Genomic DNA, 24,637 nt, shown 5'->3' with positions numbered 1-24,637 from the left:
AACACAATCAATAATAAACACATCGCGAAAGGCTGCGACATATCACAAACTCATTTTTTATGTTAGTTGAAAGGAAAATATCAGCAGAAAACTGCACTTTAAAATGTAACTGTCACTCTTTTTTTAGTGTTGCCTTTTATGTTCAATTCAATGCTCAATTTGTTCATTCATTCTATTTGTTTTAAATTCAAAAAGCATATTGGCTGTATTTTGGCAAAATACTGAAAGCAGCAGAAAGGCAGAACTGACTACATTTTAATATCCGTTTATTTATCGCAAGTAATATCGTTATCGCGACATTCAAGGCTATCACGTATTTTCCTCATGCCGTGCGGTGCCCACCCTGTACGAGCTGTGGAACTGGGACACATGACGGGGACATCACTGTGTACAGAGCTGCCGAGTGTGAAGCTGCTCACTAAAAAGCATTGACATTCCAGTTTGGTGTGCCCTTGTGAGAGCACACTATCCTGTGTCTCAGTACTGGCTATTATTAGCCGCTCCCTGCCAAACAAAGCATTAATACCCTGGACAAACACACAGGCTGCCAGCCATTGAGCTTCAGCTTCAAGCCTCTGCACTCAAGTGGCTGAACCGGTGTTTTCATCAGCTCCTCAATTTCAGCCGGCGCTGACCTGCAGGCGCTTCGCCTCCGAACCAATTCCCTCTCTGCCTATTAGGCCCTCTCAATCCTTTATTTATACTCCACATAGAAGAAAGGCCACAGTCATTGTCACTTCAAAGGACTCTTAATAACCGACTCATCTGAAATCCATCTTCTGTTTGACTATGTGCTTATTTGACGAACAATAAACCCTATTTTTCTTTTAATTGAGATACTATTCCATTAACATCCTCAGGAATGTTAACTGACTGCATTCGTCTGGTTTTTGCATTGTATACAAATGACCTTGTTTTAAGCATATCTATTTTATACTTTTCAAACACACATTTAGGGCTGCAAGTAACAACTTTTTTCATTGACAATTATTTTGTTGTTTGGTCTATAAAATGTTTGGTCTATAAAATTAGTTAGTTGTTCGGTTTATAAAATGTCAGAAAATGGTGAAAAATGTGAATCAGTGTTTCCCAAAGCCCGAGATGACGTCCTCAAACGTCTTGTTTTGTCCACAACTCAAAGATATTCAGTTTACTGTCACAGAGGAGAGAAGACACTAGAACATATTCACATTTCAGAAGGGGACATCAGAAGTTTTTTTTTTACTCAAATCAATGAATCAATTATCAGAACAGTTGGCAATTAATTTAATAGTTGACAACTGGTTGATTAATCCTTGCAGCTGTAAAGATTAATCAACCAGTTGTCAACTATTAAATTAATCTGACACATTCACATGATTGACTCAAGTGCTCATGTTAATTATTGTGCGTAAAATACACATAAATGTATGTAGAGCTCTACATACATTTATGTGTATTTTACGCACAATAATTAACATGAGCACTTGAGTCAATCATGTGAATGTGTCAGATTTAGCCATACATGCTTGTTTTCATCTGCAGGTGTATGTGATGTACTGTTGTGTACAGTGCTAAGCATAAGTGAATACACCCATGCTAAAGTTGACTAAAAAGAGGAATAAAACAAAATCATCTTTTGGAAATTGATCTTAATGCCTTAATTAAAAAAAAATGAGGAAAAATCATGTCCAGTCCAGCGGTGCTGCTCAAGGTACAATATTTGTGTCAATGCTAAAGATTAGCTTAATTCTTACTTCAATTAAATTGTTCTCACGATGCTGCAGCTGATCAGACTTCAGATTTACACAACACACTGATATTTAATTTACTAATACCTGATGGGAGATTTATTAGGGTACATATGTATTGTGCTGTATTGTTACTTTATGTCTAATGTAGATATTAGAGGTGTTGAAATTAATCAAATAATCGATGCATCGAATCGTGGACATGGACGATGCTGCATCGATAATCGGCCGGGCCATAATCGATTATTTCTCTTTACAATTTAATGTAGGCCTAACAACCTTTCTGTTTACATATTCTGTTTATTTTGCACATTCAGGAAGTGCCATGTGCTCAGTGCTGTAGTTTTATGTATCCAATTTATTTAGTATTAGAGCACTGCAGAATGTTTGGTTTTTGAAGCTTGAAAAGCTATGAATTAAATATCCTATGTGGCTTTAATAGAAAAATGGATTTGACGCATCGTGACGCATCGAGATATCGAATCGAAGACATGATAATCGTAATCGAATCGGGAGATCAGTGAAGATTCACACCTCTAGTAGATATGCATTCGTAAAATTATAATTCGAAACCAAATTATTTGCACTGATAAAAGAAATGTACCTTACTACCAACCGAATATACTGTATGTCTATGACAAATGAGAAACACTGCGGAGGCCTATTCTGTCTATTGTGTAAGCTGAGATGGAGATGATTATTCACACCTGTCAGCAGCAGGTCTCTGAGGTCCTCTGATCACTGTTTCTTGCTTGTTCCTGGCTCTAGGCTTCAATCTAATCCTAAACTTTGGAAGTCTCTCCCTTTGGACTGTTGATCTGTGGACGCTTTCAAAAACACAGGTCTGACCCACCTGTATGTCCTTCCTTTGTGTAGTTTCTTTATTCATTTCTAGTTTTATTAATTTCCATTTTATGGTGTTTTTATAGCAAAGGCGCTATATTAATACGGGACTAAAACTAATATAAATGTTAGACTACGACAAAAATTAAATCAATAGCAAGCGTTAAAATGAGATACTACAATTTAAAATTGAACATCAGAGATGCAAGAGACACAAAAAAAAGGTTAGAAATTGGAGCAGCCAAGGCCGAGATAACCTGACTTTAGTCCCTAATATGGGCCAAACTCCAAAACAATGGATCCTGCAGGGTTTCTGTTCGTAATTTGTATTCTCCTGGCCCCAGCTTGAATTGATTCAAGTGACTCAGACTTGACAAAGCGGAGCCACAGAGGACATTATAAAACCGTAAAAGTGTGCCGCACTGAAACACGCAGAACACAGTTTCACTGCCACATCGAGTAGTACCGAAAAACCAGCGACCGAGCAAAAACTCAATGCAATTCTCTCCGCTAGCTCCCACTAGCATTCCTTTAAAAACGGTCAGTCCTACCAAAAAGGTGGATTTTCTCTGAAAATATTCAGTATCATACTGAATACTTAATAAACACAAACGCTTGAAGAAATAAAACAGACATTCCTTGATAATAACATTAATCAAGGCTGCTCCAGAGGGACATCTGGAAACTCAAACATTAGCAGTGAAATCAAACTGCAGCAACAGGTTTGGGGTTATATGGCCTCCCCATTCACCCTGCATTAGTTTTTGTATAACCTTAATGACAACACTGTCTGTTCCAATCAGCTCAGTGCTGCTCCACAATCCATTTTTCAAACTTTATGACAGTTTTAATTGCTCCCACCTGCTGCCTGGTGGACCCACTCAACAGCCACTTTTACTCACGTGTGGATGCAGACAAAGAAGTCTATTAGGTGCAACTTGCCTTTGCTGCAGTAAGGTCACTTAGGCATTAAATTAGTTCCAGCCCGTCTACCCTCCCAAAAAACACACACACACACACACGCACGCATGCACACACGCACACACATACGCAGATTTTATGCCGTATCGCTATCTTTTCTTACTTCACTTGGCTGGTGTCAATTTAATTTTCATCGGTTGCCAAAGAGGCATTTTATTGACTCAATAATAAATGAGCATCTGAAAGTCCTTGTGACATCATGTATAGTTTTTTTTAACTATTGTCCGTTAACTCATTCAGCATATATCCAATGCACCCTTTTAGTCACGGCGGTGAACTTAAGTTTCCGGTGTTGTGCTCACTCTTCTGTTGCCACAGCATTCCCGTTAAAGCCATGCTGTTGCTTGCTACTAATACAACTGCTGCTGGTGATGTAGCTATTCAAAAGCCCCACCTCCACCCCAGCATCCACCTGCAGGCTCTGAGTCCACCTTATCCGAGAGGGGTGATAGTATTGTAGAGGTTGTGACAATGGTGATGCTTCAAACATAACACGCATGTACGCGTGCACGTGTGAGTGAATATTTCAGAGAGGGTGGTTGGTGCTCTGTTTCCGGCGCAGGGTGTTTATTTGTTAATTTATTCAAAAGCCGTTTGATTTCAGCTCAAATCCTTTTCACTTGTCACTACAACACTGTGTCTGCAGTGTGGTGATATATTTAGTGAATATATATATATATATATATATATATATATGTGTGTGTGTGTGTGTCAACACTGTGAACTTACATTGATCTTAACTTAGGATCAAACTGCTGCCCCCGAGTTAAGTTATGCATTAATTAAGTTATGTTATGAATTTTGCAGATGGCTTTTCCACATGTAGAGCTCTTTCATAACAGTTGCTTAACTGTAAAGATGAACAAAGCAACCTGTCACAGCTTGAAAAAACTGGGAGAGACATAATACACTATTTTGCATCAATTTCACAAGTGGCTTAAAAGGTTACAGATCCACAATTCCATTTGTGGGTAAGTGTCATCAGTTGGCCAGCTGATTGGCTCAGAGTGTCAGGCCAGTGTTAAAAATACAAAATGAAATGGGTACATCAAAATGACAACGACACAGGGCAGCTACAGTGTCTCTCAGACCTGTAGCCCGTCAGCCCCTTAATTATGGAAATGCCATTGAACAAGTCTTGAAACTGAAGACACTTGGCACTATTTCTGGATGTTTTCTAAGCAGTTTTTGTTCAAACTAAAAGATATGCTCCTGGCATTACACAGTAACCCTTAATCTTTCAACCAAATAGTTACAGTGCACAGCCTTTTGAGAACGTGTGTGTAATTGTTGGAGGCTGACGCCAGATCCACAATGTGAATTATCATCCCAGTTGGTGTGCGACAACCAATGCTGCAACGACAGCTGACTGCATTTCAAACCCTCAAATTCATCCGGGTCACAATCAACCTATGAATGTGACCATTGAAAAGCTATTTTTGTCCATTTTACTCACAAGATCCATACTGCATCATATGAGCACAGGATAAAAACATATCATCTGGTCTTTGGGGGCTCTGAACAATCACTACTGCATATAAGCTGAACTAGTTTATTTGACTAGCTGCGGGGAACTGTGCTCTACAATGATAAGAGCAGTGGTGTAAAGTTACAGCTGGTTAGCCTGTGCACATTGCAGCAATCAAAACCAAGTGTTGCATGTCTTTTTGGTCACAAAGACACCATTTTGCCTGTGAGAACACGCTGCTGCCAGCCTCAGTGTACATTTCAAACATTGAACAGGCTCAGAGGAGCATGTGTTACCCTTGTAGCAGGTCCATGGTAGACGTGACCATCTCAGCGTACAGCACGGTGTGCCCCAGCAGGCTGGTCTTCAGGTTCTTGCTGTAGGTTTCCATACTGAAGTGCGGCCAGCTCTGGGACTCTGAGGAGTTGGTGACCAGGGCCAGAGAGCCCTCAGGCAGCGAAGGACCATCCTGGAGCTCAGAACTGGACAGCATCCTGAGGGAGGCCTTGGACAATGTGAGGAGGCCATTTTGATCTGCACGTGTCTGCAGCCAATTCAGGAAGACGGCCTTGGTCTCCTGTGAGGAGCAGAGTAGGACAATAATGCCATCAGTTATTTCTTTTATATGAAATATAAATAATATGTACCCTTGTCTCTATAGACACAGGGCCTACAGTTTAGTCCACACTTGCATTTTCTGTAATGTTATTGGATATACCACCTGAGGTCTCTTAGAAAAGTTTGGAATTGCTTTTGCTTTAAAATACACTTTCGGGCAGTAAAACTTAGTTTATTTTAGGCTAACTTTGCCAGAACCTTCTGACTTCCTTTACTCTGTGGCTCTCAGCTACGAGCCTATTGGCTCTTACTAAATATCTAAATCTTTTTGTGTAATTTAATAGTTTAGCTGGGGACTGTTTTTAGTGTCCGTGGTAATGAAGGAACATGTCACTCAGTGGAATCGTGTGGCTCATCAATGTGTTTTTAATAGTTTTTTTTGGACAACATGAAGCTCTGTTGTACAGAGGAATAAGATATGTCAGGCTTCGGAAACACACATTATACTTGTTAGTAGATTCCAATTCAGGGTCAGTTTTGAATCCTTTACAATCCTGTAATTGTCTCCGTCTGTTGAAAGCCAGACCGACGTCTTTCACTTTCCCTTTAAGCTTATAGTTGTTCATCGTTTCAGTTTCTTCTTTCCTGTGATGGTCCTGCCCCAGTATCAGCCATAACTACAGCAGATAACTTCTAAAATAACATTAAAATACAATAAGAAATCTCCCGCTACCTTTTACCTTGCTGGAATCTCGCTAACACAGGTTTTTTTCGGTGTTGCGCCGAAATCTGTGACCCATCAGAATGTGTTACTGTAGAGCCGCTCTACCTGCCTTAAATCATTTTGTGACTTTGCGGGAAAACTCGACCGGGCAGAGGCATTAATAAAAACTAGGCCTATATAAAAATACCTTTTCAGAAACATTTCAAAAGTTCCTCATAGTTGCTTTAAGGGGTTCTGCTATTGGCATTACTTAGCCGAATAATCACGTCTTCTTCTAGACAACAGTGAGCATGCACACACATACTGTATTTAACTGGCTGTTCATATCTGGCACCATCTCTCAATCCAAGCTTTTAGAGAAACAGTTCATATTCAGAATCATCTGTCCAAGATAAGAGTTGTAATGTATGTGATGAATTTTCCGTTAGAAATAAATGTGCTGAATGAGTTGTTCAGTGTGTGTGGCTAATCAATGACATGGTGTAATTAGGCAGCAGTCCCAGTCTGCTCTGTTCCAGTCACTTCCTATCAATCAGGGTTCTCTCCGGTGTCCTTACACACACAAAACAGGTTGTCTGAATGTTTACTATGTTTTCTCTATGGTGGATATATTATTGTGTTATGGACTTCCTTTACCTCTCTCGCTTATCAGATTTGACTTGATTCTCTCATTGTTTGTAATCTTAACGTATGCAATGTAATAATGTGAAGCACTTCATTGTGCAATTCTGCCTGAAAATGTAAATAAAAGCTGATTTTATTTGATTTGACATGAACATGAAGTCATCCTCACAAGACATAACAGGATATGGTTTGCACTCAGTACGATTCTGACATTTCACAGATTGGTGATAAACTCATATTAAAGCTATAGTGCGTAGTTTCTGCCCCCCCCATGAGGAATTCTAAGTAATGACCCCAAAACTGTCGGAGCATCCACATGACACACGCCTTCCGTGATCGCGCCCCACCCCTCCTCTATGCAGCTGCTAGTAGCCAAGGAGGACACGGAGGATTAAAAAAACATGGACTCTTCAGAAGATGTCATTATCTTCACTCGAGTTTCTGCGCGGGAAAGTCACCGGACAACACAATCTTCTGAACATAGCCATACTGAGAAATACAGAGAGAGTTGTGTGGAGCTGATAGTCTTTATTATCTTTGTAGCAACTCGTTTGGCAATGGCTTGAATGTAACATACGTTCATTAATATCAAAAAGTTACGCACTAAAGCTTTAAGATGAGCCATACTTCTCATCAAATCGTGTCACAGGATTGGCTGAGCATGACAGATTGGTCACAGTGTCAGACATCTTTGTAAGTCTGATACATGACAAGGATTGTTTTAACTCAACTTACTGTATGTTACAGTAGAAGGAGTGAAAGGATGGCCACAATGTATTCTGAATGAACGTTTGAGTGGAAATCTCATTTCTAACGAGATTTTAAATTTGAAATCTCCAAACAGAGTGGTAAAACCCTGGTTATACTGTATTTCCAACAAAATTCAATCTGCTCATGGTTGGTGTTATATTTGTGTAATTTTAGATCTATTCTTAGTCTTGGTGGTCAAACGTCCATCTTTTAGTCACATTTAGTCAACTTCATTCTTCTTTGTATTGGTCCACTTTTATGAAATGAACGAAAACTCTATATTTTAGTTTCGTCTTATTAAAAAAAAACATTGTATTCTACTTTTAGTTCATGAAAACACTTAGTAGGCATACTAGTCTAATTTTTGTCCAGATCTGTTATGAGCATTTCACTTTCATTTCACTTAGACAAAGTGCTTACAAGGTTAGAATCCAGCTTTTAAGCTACAAGAACAAACTGACCACAAACAGAATGCGGCTTTATCAAAAATGAGGAGAGGGTGTTTGGTCTGATGTCAAATAATTTACGTGATACATTCAGACAACAAACATGATGTGATTAACATATTAATTTGAGATAAAACTTACATAGCAACTTCCATCTAGAAAATAAAAAAGTATTACTCAACAATAACCTGTATGAACCGACTCCATATAAAAATCCAATATTTTTATATAATAGTCCTGCTCGTTAATTTGTAATACTGCCCACAACACATACACATGGATAGTAGTAAAAGTAATAGTAATAGTAATAGTAGTAGTAGTAGTTAAATTGACTAAATGATTTACATCATGGAAATATGAGGTTTTCACTGGAAAGCAACAATATGTTCAGATGCCTTCATATGTTGGATTTGTATTCTGACACTGTATTTTATTTGCTGTAAGTAGTGCTGCTGCAACAATTCCCCAATCTCAGTATACATGCAGGTTGAGGGTGGGCCCTTTCTAACAGTGGGGCCACAGAAAGAGCCAACTGACAACTAGGAAAAGACTGTGTCAGAAAGTGACAGCCAGGAAGACAGCTGACAGCTAGTATTTGTAAGACTAGTGGAGCTAGATAAGCAGGGATGTAGGCTTATCAACTGTGCGGGGCCATGGCAGTTTAGCCTAGCCTGGTCCTACCAGACTCCGGTACATTTCATTTGTACAGAGAGTCTGGCCACTCTCCATTGAAAAGTGTTAACTTCCTTGAAGGCGGGAACTCTGCTTAAGTTTAAAACTATTGGATTTGCCATAACCAATAACATTTGGTCGTGACATCGGCTTAGCATCGCTAGCGTTAGCCTTAGCCAACTCCTTCACCACTAACGGAGCGAGCTGGAAAATCAAACTCTTCCCGAACCCCGTGGGGAGGAGGGCCACAACATCATGGCCACCAACACAACTCAGCAAAGATTGTTCTTGCTCGGGCTTTAACTTCTGGATATTCGGCAGCGTTGCCACAACGGACTGAATGGCTTCGCTCGCATCTTTCTCCACCGCCATTACGGAACTACAACTCAAACTAGCGCACGACCTCAACGTCATCGTTCTCAGCCACTCCCTCTGTTCGCTGATTGGACCGGTAAAGATTTGACAGGAGAAAACCAAAGAATATACCACAAACCCAGATGATGTACTGAAGGAAAATGAAAATTGAGCAGAAGTACGTAGGAGGGCGGAGCCAGGCTAAGTTTAGCCTAAGCAGATAGTAGATATAAGGCCACTGAAGATCTGCTCTTTGCTTGGGTGAGAGTAGGAGTTAAAGGCAGCTTAAAGTTAAGTTAGGTCAAGGCTAAAGAATGGTGTCGGCTGTCATGGGTCCCATCTTGTTGTGGGCAGCTGTAGCTCAGGTGGTGGAGCGGTCGCCTACCAATCGGAAGGTCGGTGGTTCGATCCCTGGCCCTGCAGTCCCATGTCGAAGTATCCTTGGGCAAGACACTGAACCCCAAATTGCTCCCGATGCTGCACCATCAGAGTATAAGTGTGTGTTAATGTTTATCTGATGAGCAGGTGGCAGCCTCGGCCACAGTGCGTGAATGGTTTCTGTACTGTATGTTAAAGCGTTTTGAGTAGTCGTTAAGACTAGAAAAGCGCTATATAAATACAGTCCATTAACATTAGACTTACGACAGCACAGCCTGCAGGCCCTAATAGGCCAAAACATTATTTAACATAAATACTGGACTTCCATAGGGATGCTCACTCTGCTCACATTTTACTGTCTATTAATAACTGTAACTAAAGAGAATAACATCTATCAACTCCAACCAGCTTTGGCACACAATAAGCCTCTGCACTTCTGAATAAATCCTAAAATATTTATTTATTTATTTATTTTTAAAGAGAGAGCTTTGCAAATCCATTCCAGTCCTGATTCTATTCAACTCAAGAACCCACTTCATTTCCAGACAGAGGGAAATGGTGATTTACCACCTCATGGCAGAGAACAGGAACACCCACTGAGCAGTGATGGAAGTCAGCCGCACTGATCACCACCACACTGAATGCATTAGTGTGTGCTAGAGTGGGTTTTCATCACCGGCAAGGAGTCCGGCTACTAGACCGACTACGGCAGAGTCTCTCAGCCTCACAGCTGTTGCAGTGGCACGACCAGGTGCTGTGAATGTTACCCTGGCCCCACACACACCTTTAAAACTACACAACTGACCTGTTTCCTTCCTTAATGGAGAGATAGAAAATGACACAAGTTGGATGTATGCATATTATGCCAGGGGATAGTTCCAGTTGAATGGGCATCATTCTCCATGGGTATTGTACATAATCTAATTCTTATCTGCTTTATAATATATACATATGTATACAGTGTCTCTCACATTGTTGTACTGACATGTCTTGTTAGTTATCAGCCAATGTGTATACACACCAATAATACTATACAATTGGCCGATAATAAATGTATTGTTCGGAATATGAGCATGTCATGTTATACAGTCCAGTTATTATGTTGAGTGGTTATTACAGCACTGTTCCTTGTTATGTTTGTTGCTTGTTTAAAGAATGTAATCCTGTAATAATGTGTCTGTCTGCCAAAAATATTGTTAAAAAAAACACTGGCACAGTTTCACCTGGACACAAGAAGAAGAATTTCAGCAAAACACAATTTATTATATCCAGTAACAACTATATATGATTTAGAGCCCGACCGATAAAGGATTTTTAAGGCCGATATCGATACCAATATTTGGTGATTTAAAAATCCGATATTCCGATATATCGGCCGATATGTATTTAAAAAAAAAATCCAGAAACACGTAACAAAACATAAACAGATTTCCCTAACATTGGTTATTTGTAGTTATTTATGAGTACTCACTAAAATAATATCATAATGCAGTTTAAAAATAAACACAACAGAACAGACGAACATAAAAATATGTTAAAGTTCTGATAAATAAACAAAACACAACAACAAAAAATGAGTGATGAGTGTTGCCAACAGGTCTGGTGGACAGACTATGCAACGCCAACACTCAGAACATGGTTGAAGGGGGTTTCGTCCATTTTTATTTTATTTTTTTAATATTCGTTTATCGGCCATTATAAATGCAGATACCAATAGTTTGGAAAATGCCTAATATCGGCCCGCCGATATATCGGTCTGGCTCTAATATGATTGCATCTACAAAAAATGCATGTTAATCTGTGGATTAATTTTAATCATTTGGTCTACTAAGTGTTAAAATAATCATTAAGTTTTTAATGTCAGTTATAATTTCTGGTGACATTCACATGTTTTAGTTTTGTCCGATCAACAGTATGTATGTATGTATATATATATATATATATATATATATATATATATATATATATATATATATATATATATATATATATATATATATATATAAATAAAAGAGTCAAAAGCAGCAAAGATTGCAGAGATTAGATTTCTGGGCTCCAAATACGTTGATTTCAAAGTCCTGGTGAGAATACTATGAATGGGAAGGAATGTGTAAAATTCTACTTATTCAGGTGAAGAGTTTCCAACCTGCTGAGAGCGAGTAGCAATGCCTGACAACAAGCACGTATGGAAACCTCTACCTCTCATACTTAAGACCACTCAAGACCAAAACATCAATTGACAAAAACAACCTGACAACTTTAGGACTGAATAAAAGCTACTGGAAACAACCCAAGCGTAGTACACCAGGAGCAGAGCGGCCATTCTACAGACATGTTGAGGTACACAGCTACCAGCTCTCCTTCTCAACCTACACAACAATCTGGAAACAATTCTGCAGCCCCCAATTTCCATAAGCCTGCTTCTTGTTGGGACTTGGGGGGGGGGGCAAGGTCAAAGGCCACACACCAATCCAAATATACAACAATGAAGCCAAAAAGTACAACTACACTGCTAAAACTACTACCAATATTACTACAATAATACTACTGAGTTTTTTTTAAGGAAGGCCCAGGCTCTGTGCCCAGATAGGACACCTCCCATCAGGGACACCAGCCACTGGAAGGGTTGCCCTGAAGAACGAATCAGGTCCTTGATTCCAGTATCTCAGCAACCTGGAGCTCCGACCCCCCCTAGTGGCTCTTCTTGAGCTCCAGCTCCATGACAAACGCACCATTCCTGACAAACTTCCTCAATCTTATGAAAATGCTGCTATTGTTGTCATTTTCTTACACATCCATACAAATATTTTCCAGAAGAAATATATCTGTAAATAAGAACAATTCCTTTTAGAAGGAATTAGAATTCAGATTAGATACACATTATAGCTATACACTTCAAATTACTTTTTTCAGTCATTCCAAAAATAGTCTTTTAGCTTTTTAGTAATTAGACCGCCGTTTAGACTGAACTTCAATGTTTTGCAAAAAACGAACCGTATGGTACCCAAACTGAGAGTCACTGTGATGGCTGATCAAAGACTGATTTATTGCCCTCACGTTTGTATTGGCCCTCTGTACACAGACCTGCTGTGAGCCGGCTGCATATATGCTCATATATTTGCATACATTTAGGAAGCCAAATTGTTTCCACGTGTAGTATGCAGCATATCTGTGCTGTCGCTCATACAGTTAACTTTAATAAAAACAATCTGGTGTATGTGTGTGTGTGTGTGTGTGTTTTTCTCTCAGGCTGTCACTGAATAAACAGGCATTCCAATATGAAACTGTATTTTCAAATATTGTGGGACCTGCCTCGCACGGTTTTTCGGGTGGGCCTGGGTCGCTGCTCCCTTAACGTTCAGCTGCCTGTGTGCCTGAGCCCAGCCGGTAGGCCAGAGATTTCACAGCGAGCAAGTGGGTGTGTTGATCACGTTTCTGTCATGCTGCTGACGATCAGAAATAAACAAACAAGGGTGAAGAGGAAGACGCCAGACACCAAAGAAAATGTCTAACTGGAGAGACAACTAGATTCTGGAACTTCTGTCGGTAAGGACCGACGCCAAAATTGTCAGACAAATTCAAGGAATGGCAAGAGACCCATTTGTTTATGACCAGAATACAAACCAGATACGTGATCGCGGTGTAATCCGCGTCATGTCCTGCCTCCTGCACGCTCCAGAGAGAGAGAGTGGGAGAGAGGTCTACGGTGTTTATGTTAAGTTTTACATTATATAGGACATTATTTTGTTTATTTTGTAATGTGTGGGTATGTAGATCTTTCAAAATACATGTTTATGTTAAAATAAATATACCTATACGCTTAGTTATGTCTCCCGTTGTAATTGTTTGCCCTCTTATGGACATAATGCGCACAAATAAACATTTGAATATATTCAAACCAATGTGTTTTTTTAGAAGGCATCTTCGGGGCGCCTGGGAGGCTCACCTGGTGAAGCGCGCGCCCATGTTCAACTCCTACCTGCAGCCCTTTGCTGCATGTCATTCCCCATCTATCTCCCCTTTCATGACTTCAGCTGTCCTATAAAATAAAGGCCTAAAATGCCCCAAAATAATAATCTTTAAAAAAAAGAAGGAATATTCGAACGTCATTTTGACACCCCTACTTAATGGATAATGATGATGATGGATGAATAGATTTTTGTTCACAGGGAGGGGCAGAATGTCAGTAGAAATGTAAAAATAACACAACAAATATGATTTTCATCTTTAGACTTAACTGTATTTTTGGGAATAAAAGATAGAAACAGAAAAGTTGTATCAAGGCTACCTATGTCTGTGTACTTGATGTTGCAGGGAACAATGGGCCGTGTTAGTGTGGACATGGTGTGACAAAAAGAATCCAGGAGAGTCACAGACAAGTCTATCTCATGACTGATACCGACAGATGAGCAGTGTGGGTCTTACCTGAGAGGTGGCCAGCAGGTGGACCGGGCTTGGGGCTGGAGTCTGGTTTCGCTCACAGCTGAGGCCCAGCGAGGTGAGGATCTCTGTCAGGACTTCATAACGCAGTGCATTGCTGACCTTCAGTTCATCGAAACCTTCCGATGTCAAATTCTGCGAGTCAGGAGCAATTTCCAGGTGGGCCTGCAGACAGGGAACATACAGCATGTCTTTCAAACAATATTCAACCCTGTGCACTACTACAAGCATCGCTTTCAATAATGCCATACGTCTTTACCTGACAGAGGACAGCTTCGCCGTCATCCCCTCTGTGGGTTACCCTGACTACAACCATATCCCTCTGATGAGGGCTGTCCCCTTTCAGCTCCCCCCAGAGCTCCACTTCCCCTCCTCCCTGAGTATCCCTGACGTAGACCATCCCGCTCGCCAACACGCTCAGTTCCAGCTCGGTGCTGTCCTCCCTGGTGAAGCTCAGCCTGCTGACCTTCCCACGCTGCCTCTCCCTGACTTTCAGACAGAGGCCCGCAGGGCACAGGGTGGAGGCTAGCCCCAGGACCCTGCCACCCTGGCTCAGGTAGGTGAGGAAACGGGTCTGAAGTTGAGGGGTGAGGGTTTCCTCCTCTGCCAGTACCAGGAGCCTGGTGTTGTCCAGCCAAGGGTCGCTCAGAGCCTGTTGTGGTTGGAGGGGATATATTATGTTGTTTTCCATGTTTATACACTCTGATAAAAGCTGACGAAGTGCCTCAAAACGCTCCTGGCAACCACCCGTGTACAGCAGAATATTTGGCGGTTTGCTTTTACAGTCAAATCCACCACTTTGCCCAGAAAACCCTTTGGCGTCATGCTCAACATCATCCAGAGTCTCATCTCCACTATCCAGCCCGACTGAGTTATCATCGGGAAGGTCTGGAATGTTCTCAGCCGAGGCATATTTGACAGAGAGGATGGTGCTGTTCTCCAGCTCCAAGCATTCGTGGCAGCTGGACAGATGGAGGTGGTGTTTGTGGCCCTCCATGTGGTGATGACTCCCCAGGGAATGGTCCTCCGAGTCACAAACAGCTCCCGGATCCTTGGTGCCACAGAGCGGCTCTGACCCTCGCCGCTCCCCTAACCTCCTCTTTAGCTCCGGGGTGAGGAGGAGGCTGCCCTTACGGCACTGGAGGTGCTGATTATTGGGTGACAGCCGACAACGCAAAGGCTCAGCAACACCTTCTCCAGACTGGGGGCCACAGAGCCAAAGTGATGACGTCTCAGTCTTTGGACACTGCTTCTCCAACAGCTCACTGAGAGTGGATTCTTGGAGGAGGACAGCTATGGGAATGTCACAAACATTTACAAAAATGTGAGTGCAGTCCGGCGACATTTAGTAAACATCCCAAGTACAAACATTAAGCCTTAACAAACTAAACATAATAGTAAATTATGTATGAAAATAGTTCAAACTATATTAAAGTGCTCATATTGTGCTCATCTTCAGGTTCATAATTGTATTTAGAGGTTGTACTAGAATAGGTTTATGTGGTTTAATTTTCAGAAAACACCATATATTTGTTGTACTGCACATTGCTGCAGCTCCTCTTTTCACCCTGTGTGTTGAGCTCTCTGTTTTAGCTACAGAGTGAGACATCTCACTTCTGTTCTATCTTTGTTGGGAGTCACACATGCTCAGTAGCTAGGTAAGGACTAATAGCCAGTCAGAAGCAGAGTATGAGGGCGTGCCCTGACAGTAGCTAGGTAAGGACTACTAGCCAGTCAGAAGCAGAGTATGAGGGCGTGCCCTGACAGTACCTAGATAAGGACTACTAGCCAGTCAGAAGCAGAGTATGAGGGCGTGCCATGCTAGCAGCTAGGCGAGCATTATAACGTGTGTTCCAAAGTGACCACGTTTGTCTCTGAAGTAAAGGCTGGACTACAATAGAGCTGTTTGGAGCAGTTTGTGAACAGTGTTTTCTGTTGGAGATGGTAAGTCCCTTTGGGGTGGACTTTGGGCTTTTTCACTTTCTAAACCTATTACGTGCACAAAAAGATATATAACACAATAAAGGAAAGGGAAAAAGCCAAAAAGCATAATATTTGGCCAATTAGGAGCACAAAAGCTGCCTTACAAAGTTGATATTTTAACGTTATTAAACAGTTGTCCTGCACATTTACCAGATAGCATTAGCATTTATTTACAGTCACAATGAACACAAGTTCAATATTCAAGTTCCCACCGACTCTTGAGAAAAAGATCTAGCTCTGTTGCTGCTAAAAGCTTCACTATGTTCACCAGCTAGTCTCTAACTGTGTTGGTCTGATGTTTGGTGCTGAACAGGCCGTGCACAGGTCTATCAGAGCTTTTTTTTTTTTTTACTGAAAACAGCTGCGTGTTGGGAAAAGGTTAATGAGAGCGGAGTTTGTTGGCTGTAAAACCAGAACTACAGACTTGGTGATAATGCTCTGTGCATTATCACTACGAGTGACCTATTGCAAAATGTAGATGAAATAAAGACTAAAATAAGAAATACAGTTTGTTACGGCTCACATTTGCTGGTGAACTGATTGTTTTACTTCAAAATAGAACATAATGCAGGAATACAGGAATGCACGAATTCAATGAAATGTGCATTCCAAAGAGATAAATGAACACATAAGTTAAGGTGTTCTGAGGTGGTGATGTGAAAATACAATAAAAATATAATAAAGGGGAAATACAAAAAGGTAATCAAAGGCAACGTACGGATTATCTTTGAAGGCGTAAGTCCATTGTCCAGCTGAAGGCGATCCTCGATAAAAGCCACCCCCAGTCGACTGAAGTTGTCGACGCTGGCCTGAGCTACAGCCCGGAACGGCTGGCCAGGGCTACAGGCCAGAGGAAGACAGTAATCAGACCACTTCAGCACCTGCACACAACACACAGCTCTGGTTAGCTGACACCCAGTACCGATCCACTGAGTTAATTATGTCTGTCTGCTACACAAACAGAGAGAAAGAGAAAGAGAAAGAGACAGAGAGAGAGAGATATTTGTACAGAGCAACTAGGCGGTTACAAGTGTGAGGGAAACTGTCTTTGATCATGCTATAATGAAATCACACTTGGCCAGACGCCTGTAATTAGGTTAACGTCTCTTGCATTTGATCATGCTGAATCATTTATCAATGTAACCTTTGACTGAGTGAATCTTGGCATGACTGTATTTGCTAACAGGGCATTCCCACCTAGATGTAATCAGAAGATTCTCACCTGACTGGTTAGAAAGAAACAACCTTGACCAGAGGGGGGAGGGCCAAGCCAAGGTATAAAGAGAAAGAACAGCGTCCAATCGGCGTGCATGATACAAACTAACCTTTGTCTTGTGTACCATGCTCGGAGCAACAAAAGTTTGACAATACTGTAAGATTTTTGTCTCGTTCCTTGTTGTCAGAACTGGATTACAAAATTACCGCGACACATGTTAGAGGACAAAATACTGATGTAGAAATGCATGTGAACTGTTGTTGATGAGCATGGCTAACTATAGTCACATTTCTAATTTTAAGATAATTAATGATCAAGGCAGAAGACAAGCAACAGCATCACAACCTAAAAAAAAAAAAAAGAAAAAAAAAAAGATAGATATATATATATATATATATATATATATATATATAAAAATTTACCTCTTATTTATTTCGGTTACTTTCTATACCTTATTTATTTCTGGTACTTTCTATACCTATCTGTATTTATTTCTGTTGTTTCTATTGTACTGCTGCAACAACCACATTTCCCCACTGGGGGGTTAATAAAAGGTGTATCTTATCTTTGGAGAATTAGAACATTGTAAAATTCCAAATGGAGAAAATAGAAATAAAAATGTTATGTGTAGGTTTCACATTTATTATTTAAGCAAACATAGTTAACTAAGTTATATATCCAAACACGTGGGCCCAGAATTAATGCATGAGCATCAATATTTATCAATAAATTTGAATAGAACTCCAAATATTATAATCGCAAAGGGACTCGCATGACGTAAAAACAGCCGTATACACAGATTAAAAGAGCAGGTAGCTGCTGTCAGGCTGATCGGCCCAGACTGTTAGGCCAGTGTTAAAAATGCAAAGTGAAATGGGTAAATCAAAGCGAAAACAACACAGGGCAGAAATACAACATTTCAGCGCATAGATGTGCATGGCTGAACTGTGTGGAGGAAAGAATGGACGAGCACAGGAGAAAGAGAAAAGGTGAGAAAGTGAAGGGGAGTGGGAGCGCATTAAAAAGGAGAAAAGCCCTGCTGGAAAGTGCTACAAAATGCTGCAAAATTACAGGTATGCTCACAAGCAAAGGCCATGGTTAGAGGTTTATAAAAAATAAAAAATTAAATTTTAAAAAAACATGCCAGAAGAGCCACAATCAGCATGTCATAACAAAACAACTACTTCCATTTTTAGAAAACGAATAAATGGCATTACTTAATCATGCTCTGCAGGAAAGCAGACAGGAGATGCAATATTGAAAATAAAGACCTGTGCACTTTATTCTCAGGTGAAATCACCTCCAGTTACTCAGAGCCACATGATGATCAACACAAGTCCATTCAGAGTTCTGAGGAAAAATGCCAGATGCAAAACAAAAACTCTAAAAGTGCACACAAGTTACGGTCCTCTAGCCTTTATTATGGAAGTACAATTGACTAACTCTTTTTGTGTGTCAAGTTTTGGTTTTAAGCAACACGACTAAAAAGATATGTTACTGGCATAAACATCAAACAGAAAGAATACTTCAACAAAATAGTTACAGTATACTTGTTGTACTCTGTTGTGAATGTGCAGTTTGTCCTGGGCTATTGTCCCAGTCCGGCCCTGGCTGCTCTTTTAATTTTGTGTATTTGTCGCTGGCACACAGGTTCTCCCTGGGCATGTGCTCGTTGAACATTGTGACACAACCATGTGGCCACAAAACACTGTCATAACTCCTGAATACATCATGCAATTGTAACCAAATATGTGGTTCATATGTGAACATCTAACAGTTCTGCTAAATGTGATGGCATTTCACCAATAAGTGGTGCTGCAGTATAAATATGTATGATGTGTGTATATATATATATATATATATATATATATATATATATATATATATATATATATATATATATATATATATATATACACATACATACATAGGCATTGTATAATAACACAATACCGTACACAGTCCTATATATCTATATATTTATCTGTAGTTTATTGTTGTTTACTGTTTGTTTACTTTTTGTAAAAAATATTTAGCTAAAAGTTAATTGTTAGTTATTCTTATACTGTATTTTTTATATACTGTATTTTTTATACCTCTTTATTTAAAGAGTGTTTTGTAAACTGCTAAAATCTGCTGCTGGAAATCTAATTTCCTTGCGGGAGTCATCCCAAAAGGATCAATAAAGAGAAGTCTAAGTCTATATATTTTAAAGACTAGGTTCGCAGTACTGTATCAGCACATCATTTTGAATGTGTGTGCAACTGTGGATTCAGAAATCCTGTAAAAAGGTTGGTAGTGTTCTATCTGATTATAAACAAATAAAATGTCTTGCTATAAATATCTCAGCATTTATTGGCTGCAAGCTCACAGCTGTCAGGATGTTACAGAATGTTTCATTCTGACTGGTACAAGTAGATATATTATGTATGTTATATACCATTTACAACACATAGAGTTTTACTGTGTCTTAATATGACCAGATTATGCACTAAGGTACATATTCCTTTTTTAAATTCCAATTTTTTTGTTTTGTTTACATACGCAGTTCATCTTAAAAATGTATACAACAATTTATATATATATATATATATATATATATATATATATATATATCTTTGCTACTTATTTCTTTGCTAAAAGGCCTCTAGTTTTGCTAGATTAGAATGATTGTTGTGAGAATATTACTTGTTAAGCAATGTGTGGTGCCTACTTTCTTATTCGATGTGTGAGGAGAATGGTAGCCCACTCTGTGTCCTGTAGCTTCTATGATGAATGAAATATTCTCTATTCGTGGACCACAAACCAGAGAGGACCCCAACAGCACAGTCCATTTGCTGAGGTCATCACATGCCTGGGGACAGCACAGACATCACAGGAAAGAATAACTTCACACACTACAAGGCTGTTAAACACATTGATTAGTAGTTAGTGACAGGAGTCATCAAACGCTTTGACCAAAGGCACAGAATGGCATCAAGTCATATAGAACGCTATGTAGAAGTAGAGCTGGGCAATATGGAGAAACACTAATACCACGATATTTTAGAAGAACTAAATACCTCGATATCGAGACGATATTTTAGGGTTGACTATTGGTGCTTTCACAAAATATTTACACAATGAGATTTGTGATAAATAATCATCAGTAATGTGGATACAATGACTAAGTGGGTAAAGGCAAATAATAGAACAGCTAGAACAGTTTGGAAAGTTCAGAAAATGACATCACTTTACTGTAATGCAGCCTGTAAAACCAGGAAAAGACAACACTTACTGTATGTCATATCACGATATTACAATATCCAAAATCTAAGACGATATCTAGTCTCATATCCCGATATCGATTTATATTGATATATTGCCCAGCCCTATGTAAAAGCAAGGTTAGAGTAGAGAGTGACACAATGACATCGGGGCTGCAGCCTGCCACTCCGATAGAAGAAGACAAATGATCTCATGGTGCCAGCAGGACTTAAACGTTTTTCATTTTAAGTTATGAAACACTGGCAAATGTCATCCCTAGTATGATATCAATTAGAGGTGCAACGATGAATCGATTAATTGATTAGTTGTCAACTATTAAATTAATCGCCAACTATTTTGATAATCGATTAATCGTTTGAGTCATTTTTTTATTAAAAAAAAATAAGATTTCTCTGATTCCAGCTTGTGAAATGTGAATATCTTCTAGTTCCTTCTCTCCTTTGTGACAATAAACTGAATATCTTTGAGTTTTGGACAAAACAAGACATTTGAGGATGTCATCTTAGGCTTTGGGAAACACTGATCCACATTTTTCACCATGTTTTGACATTTTTATAGATCAAACAACTAATCGATTAATCGAGAAAATAATCGACAGATTAATCGACTATGAAAATAATCGTTAGTTGCAGCCCTAATATCAATTAGTTACACCTGTACGGCAGTGCTCTGGATCACAGGCTCAACCGATTAATAGGCCTTCAGGTGGCATATCAAGTTAAGTCTTCAAGTAGTGAAGGAAGTCAAGTCTCACAAGTCCAAGACAAGTCTCAAAAATGAGGACTCCTGTCCTGACTCAAACCTGGAGTGTCCCTCTGACATAAATGTGTGCTTCAGGGCTAGGTATGGAATCCCCTTACAGTACCAACCAAACACTGCTGATTTGTTTTACTTTTTTTTGTAATTTTCTTAATCACAACCAACAAGTTGAGTTGAGTACTTTCAAGTATATTTTAATGTTTATACTTTTGTACTTTGACTTAGGTAACGTTTTGAATGTATGATACTGTTACTAAGTAAAAGATCTGAGTGCTTCTTGCAGCACTGTCTGGATTTGAGAGTAGTTCCGGAGGTAAATGAGAAATGTAAACAAGGCTGTGACAGGCCCAGACACTGCAGTCACCACAAACTGTATGCATGTGATATGTCATTCAAACGCTAGCTAGCTTAAGTTCCAACCTGAGGCTCCGTGACATAGACAGCCTTGTCTCCCAGCTGAAGGAAGACGCTGTCCTCGAGTGGGACCGGGCTGGGCTGCCTGCGTGCGGCGGCGGCGGCTGTGTGGTGTCCAGTTGGGGATGTTGTAGCTTGTGCTGAGGCCGGGCTGGAGCACACTCTGAAGCTGAAGCTGAAGGTGCTGCTGTTCAGTCTGGACAGGCTGTTGCGGATAAGCACCGAGTAGCACTTGTGAAAGCGCACCCACAGATAGACGTAGCACAATGTTATTAACATCTTAACCAGCATACACGAAGGGTGCCATTGTGGCCGTTTTTTAATGCCATGTAAATTGACGTTCACAGCGGTCACAACATTACTGCCGAACTTGGCTGTCAAGCTAACTGCTACGACATTTCGTCTATGTAGCTATGTAAAAGCGGGTAGTAACAAGCGTTAAGGCGCATTACCGCCACCTATGCTGGAGTGTGGACCATTGACATATATATATATATATATATAAGGTGTGGACCAGTGGTTCATGCAATAAGGTCCAGCTCATAATACAGTCTATGGTCCAGCTGCGGCCTTTAGCCACTCACGCAACGCCCCTTGTTTTCTTCGCCTTCAAAATAAAAGCCCGTTCCGCTCACACCACGCCCCTTATTTTCTTCATATTTTCTTCGCCTCCTTCCCTCCTTCCTGGCTCGGACAAGATGGCGGACGCCAACAACAACAACGTTTTCTTCTTCTTTTTGGAAGCAACCGGCAGTCGTAATGTTGCATTGCTGCATCCTTCTGGAACTACAGCCCATTACTGCACCACCTTCTTCTGGTGGGTTTTATTTACAGTATCCACCCAAGGTGATCTCATTCATGACTGTCCATACTGTTGGACGTTGACAACAAATAAACTTGACAGTTTTATACATTTCCATCCTGTTACATCCAATCCCTTTTTTATAAAATGATATCATAAGCTACTCTATTCATCTTGCACTCAGTGTCCATTAATTGTTGTATTGTGTTTTGAATATTTAGAACAAATATACAAAAACACAGGCCCCCACCCATAGACTTTATGCCTCCACCCCAACACACCCACCTAACATTACGCTACATACAAAAAACAAATGTGCATGCATATTCTCTTAAACTACAAATACAACACATTTGCTGATGTGTTACTAATAGATGGAATTATAGTGAAAATAAATTACAATCTTTTTCCTCTGGACCCCTTGGTATCCCCTCAAGGACCCCTTGGGGGTCCCCGTACCCCACATTGAAATTATTTTCTGAAAACTGAGCCAAAGTTCATGAACCCTTTCAAAGCGAACTAACTCACTAAACCTGTTTGGAATCCCCCAGTTTTGTTTAGTTCATGTTAACCACCTTAGGGACTCACCTTTTAAATATCATCCCATTGATTCTCTAGTTGTGTCTGTGTGAATACTGCTGAGACCAGTGTGGAGTCCTGGACTCGGACTCAAGTCCAACTCGAGTCGCTATTCTCTGGACTCGTGACTCGCCTTGGACTGGCGCACTGATGTGTTGGACTCAGACTTGAGGATTTTTGAAATTGGACTTGAGCATTAATGAAATAGGACTCAGAGTTGGATGGAGTTTCTGACTTCTTTTATTTGTAATAGGCAGTGATGGAGTACTCAAGTCCTGGACTTGGACTCTAGTCCAACTCGAGTCGCTATTCTCTGGACTTGTGATTCGACTCTGACTCAAAACATAGGTAATGGTGACTCGACTCAGACTTGAGTCCGACTCTTCTTTGGTGACTAGGGCTTGGACTCGGACTCGAACACTGGGGACTCAAGACTTAACTCGGACTCAAACGTTGGTGACTCGACTACAACACTGGCTGAGACATTACTTTTAAAGTTGGCCTTGTGCCATGTGGAAACCCACCAGAGTTCTCCCAATTGTTGCTTTGTTGAAGCAAAATGAGTCCTGTTTAGTGATCTTTGACCTTTGTGAATACAATTGGGCTTCCTGAAGTAGGTCAGCTGGAAGATTCTGACTCAGTTTGGAACTCTGCAGAGATGAAATATGAATGAATATTGAAATATTTCCCTCGCAAACTGAAAAAGTTTAATTACATCTTGCTGGAAGAACTGCTTGTCCTGCAGCTTGTCTTCAAACTTTCTGAACTCCTCCTGGGATGTACACGGCTCCAGCTGCAGACCGTCATGCACACGCTGCTCTCCTGCCCTCCGAGAATTCAGGGAGGCCAACATCTGGAACTTTGGTTTCTGGTCTTTCATCAGCACCATGTTCATCTTTGTGTGCAGCATCATCTGAAAGTCAGCACAATGTAGGCCTACATGTACATTAAACATTAATGATATTTGAGTTACACCTGTACAATGTACATGTACATGAAGATGTAGCAGATTTTTTACCCAAATGCTGCATTTGTAATTGAGGTTACTATGTATATATGTATTTCATGTTAGGCCGGACTTTAAAATTGGCAGCACATTACCTGCAGTGTTAGAAAGCTGTGTGGAGCTGGGAGAAGAGCTGAAAGTCGTATGATTTTATTATACCAGATCAAAGTTCATATACTGTTGCACAAACATTGTTAGCTCACAATTTTTGCCAGCATGTGACTATTGGATAATTGGAATGGCTTAAATGCGACTTACATCACAGGCTACCATAGCTTTGTACATCTGTTATCACCAGAACATTAGAAATGCTGACAGTGATGTGAATTATACTAAAGTGTATTGGTTACAGATTGGCAAGTTTCTGCAGAATTAGAAGACGCACACACCGTACAATACCTCTGTCAACATTTTCATATTAGTCATATATGGGTAGCTCACTCTGAGTGTTTCGGGTTGTGGTCACTAGGTGGCAGTGTTGGCTAAGCCTTTTTTTGTACTGTGGTATTTTGTGAAAATATAGGTCAATGTTGATGCAACAAATCATTAAAGCAGAATGTAGCCTTATGTGAAACTACAGAAACCTCAGTGTGGCATTTATTTTACTATATCTTGAAGGGAGCCTACCTCACCGTCTATATCT

General features: G+C 40.2%; 1 protein-coding gene across 2 annotated transcripts in view; it reads right to left on the bottom strand.

Annotated features, from left to right (window-relative positions):
* hlcs (holocarboxylase synthetase (biotin-(proprionyl-CoA-carboxylase (ATP-hydrolysing)) ligase)) overlaps positions 1-22,050 on the bottom strand; it is a 41,548-nt gene extending 19,498 nt beyond the window's left edge. The window contains exons 1-6 of one of the 2 annotated variants that reach the window (XM_031310942.2): positions 21,614-22,050; positions 19,881-20,021; positions 16,670-16,832; positions 14,228-15,261; positions 13,954-14,133; positions 5,319-5,599 (exon numbers count right to left, since the gene is read on the bottom strand). In XM_031310942.2, coding sequence (XP_031166802.1) covers positions 5,319-5,599; positions 13,954-14,133; positions 14,228-15,261; positions 16,670-16,832; positions 19,881-20,021; positions 21,614-21,898 — 2,084 coding nt within the window. In that variant the 5' untranslated portion in view covers positions 21,899-22,050. The remainder of the gene's footprint in view (positions 1-5,318; positions 5,600-13,953; positions 14,134-14,227; positions 15,262-16,669; positions 16,833-19,880; positions 20,022-21,613) is intronic. The other variant, XM_031310943.2, reaches the window with a different exon arrangement.
* Positions 22,051-24,637: the final 2,587 nt, after the last annotated feature.

The sequence above is a fragment of the Sander lucioperca genome, chromosome 13, assembly GCF_008315115.2.
Source record: "Sander lucioperca isolate FBNREF2018 chromosome 13, SLUC_FBN_1.2, whole genome shotgun sequence".
NCBI classification, from domain to species: domain Eukaryota; kingdom Metazoa; phylum Chordata; class Actinopteri; order Perciformes; family Percidae; genus Sander; species Sander lucioperca.
The sequence above is the reverse complement of the archived record's forward strand: the minus strand, read 5'-3'. Positions and strand labels throughout refer to the sequence as shown.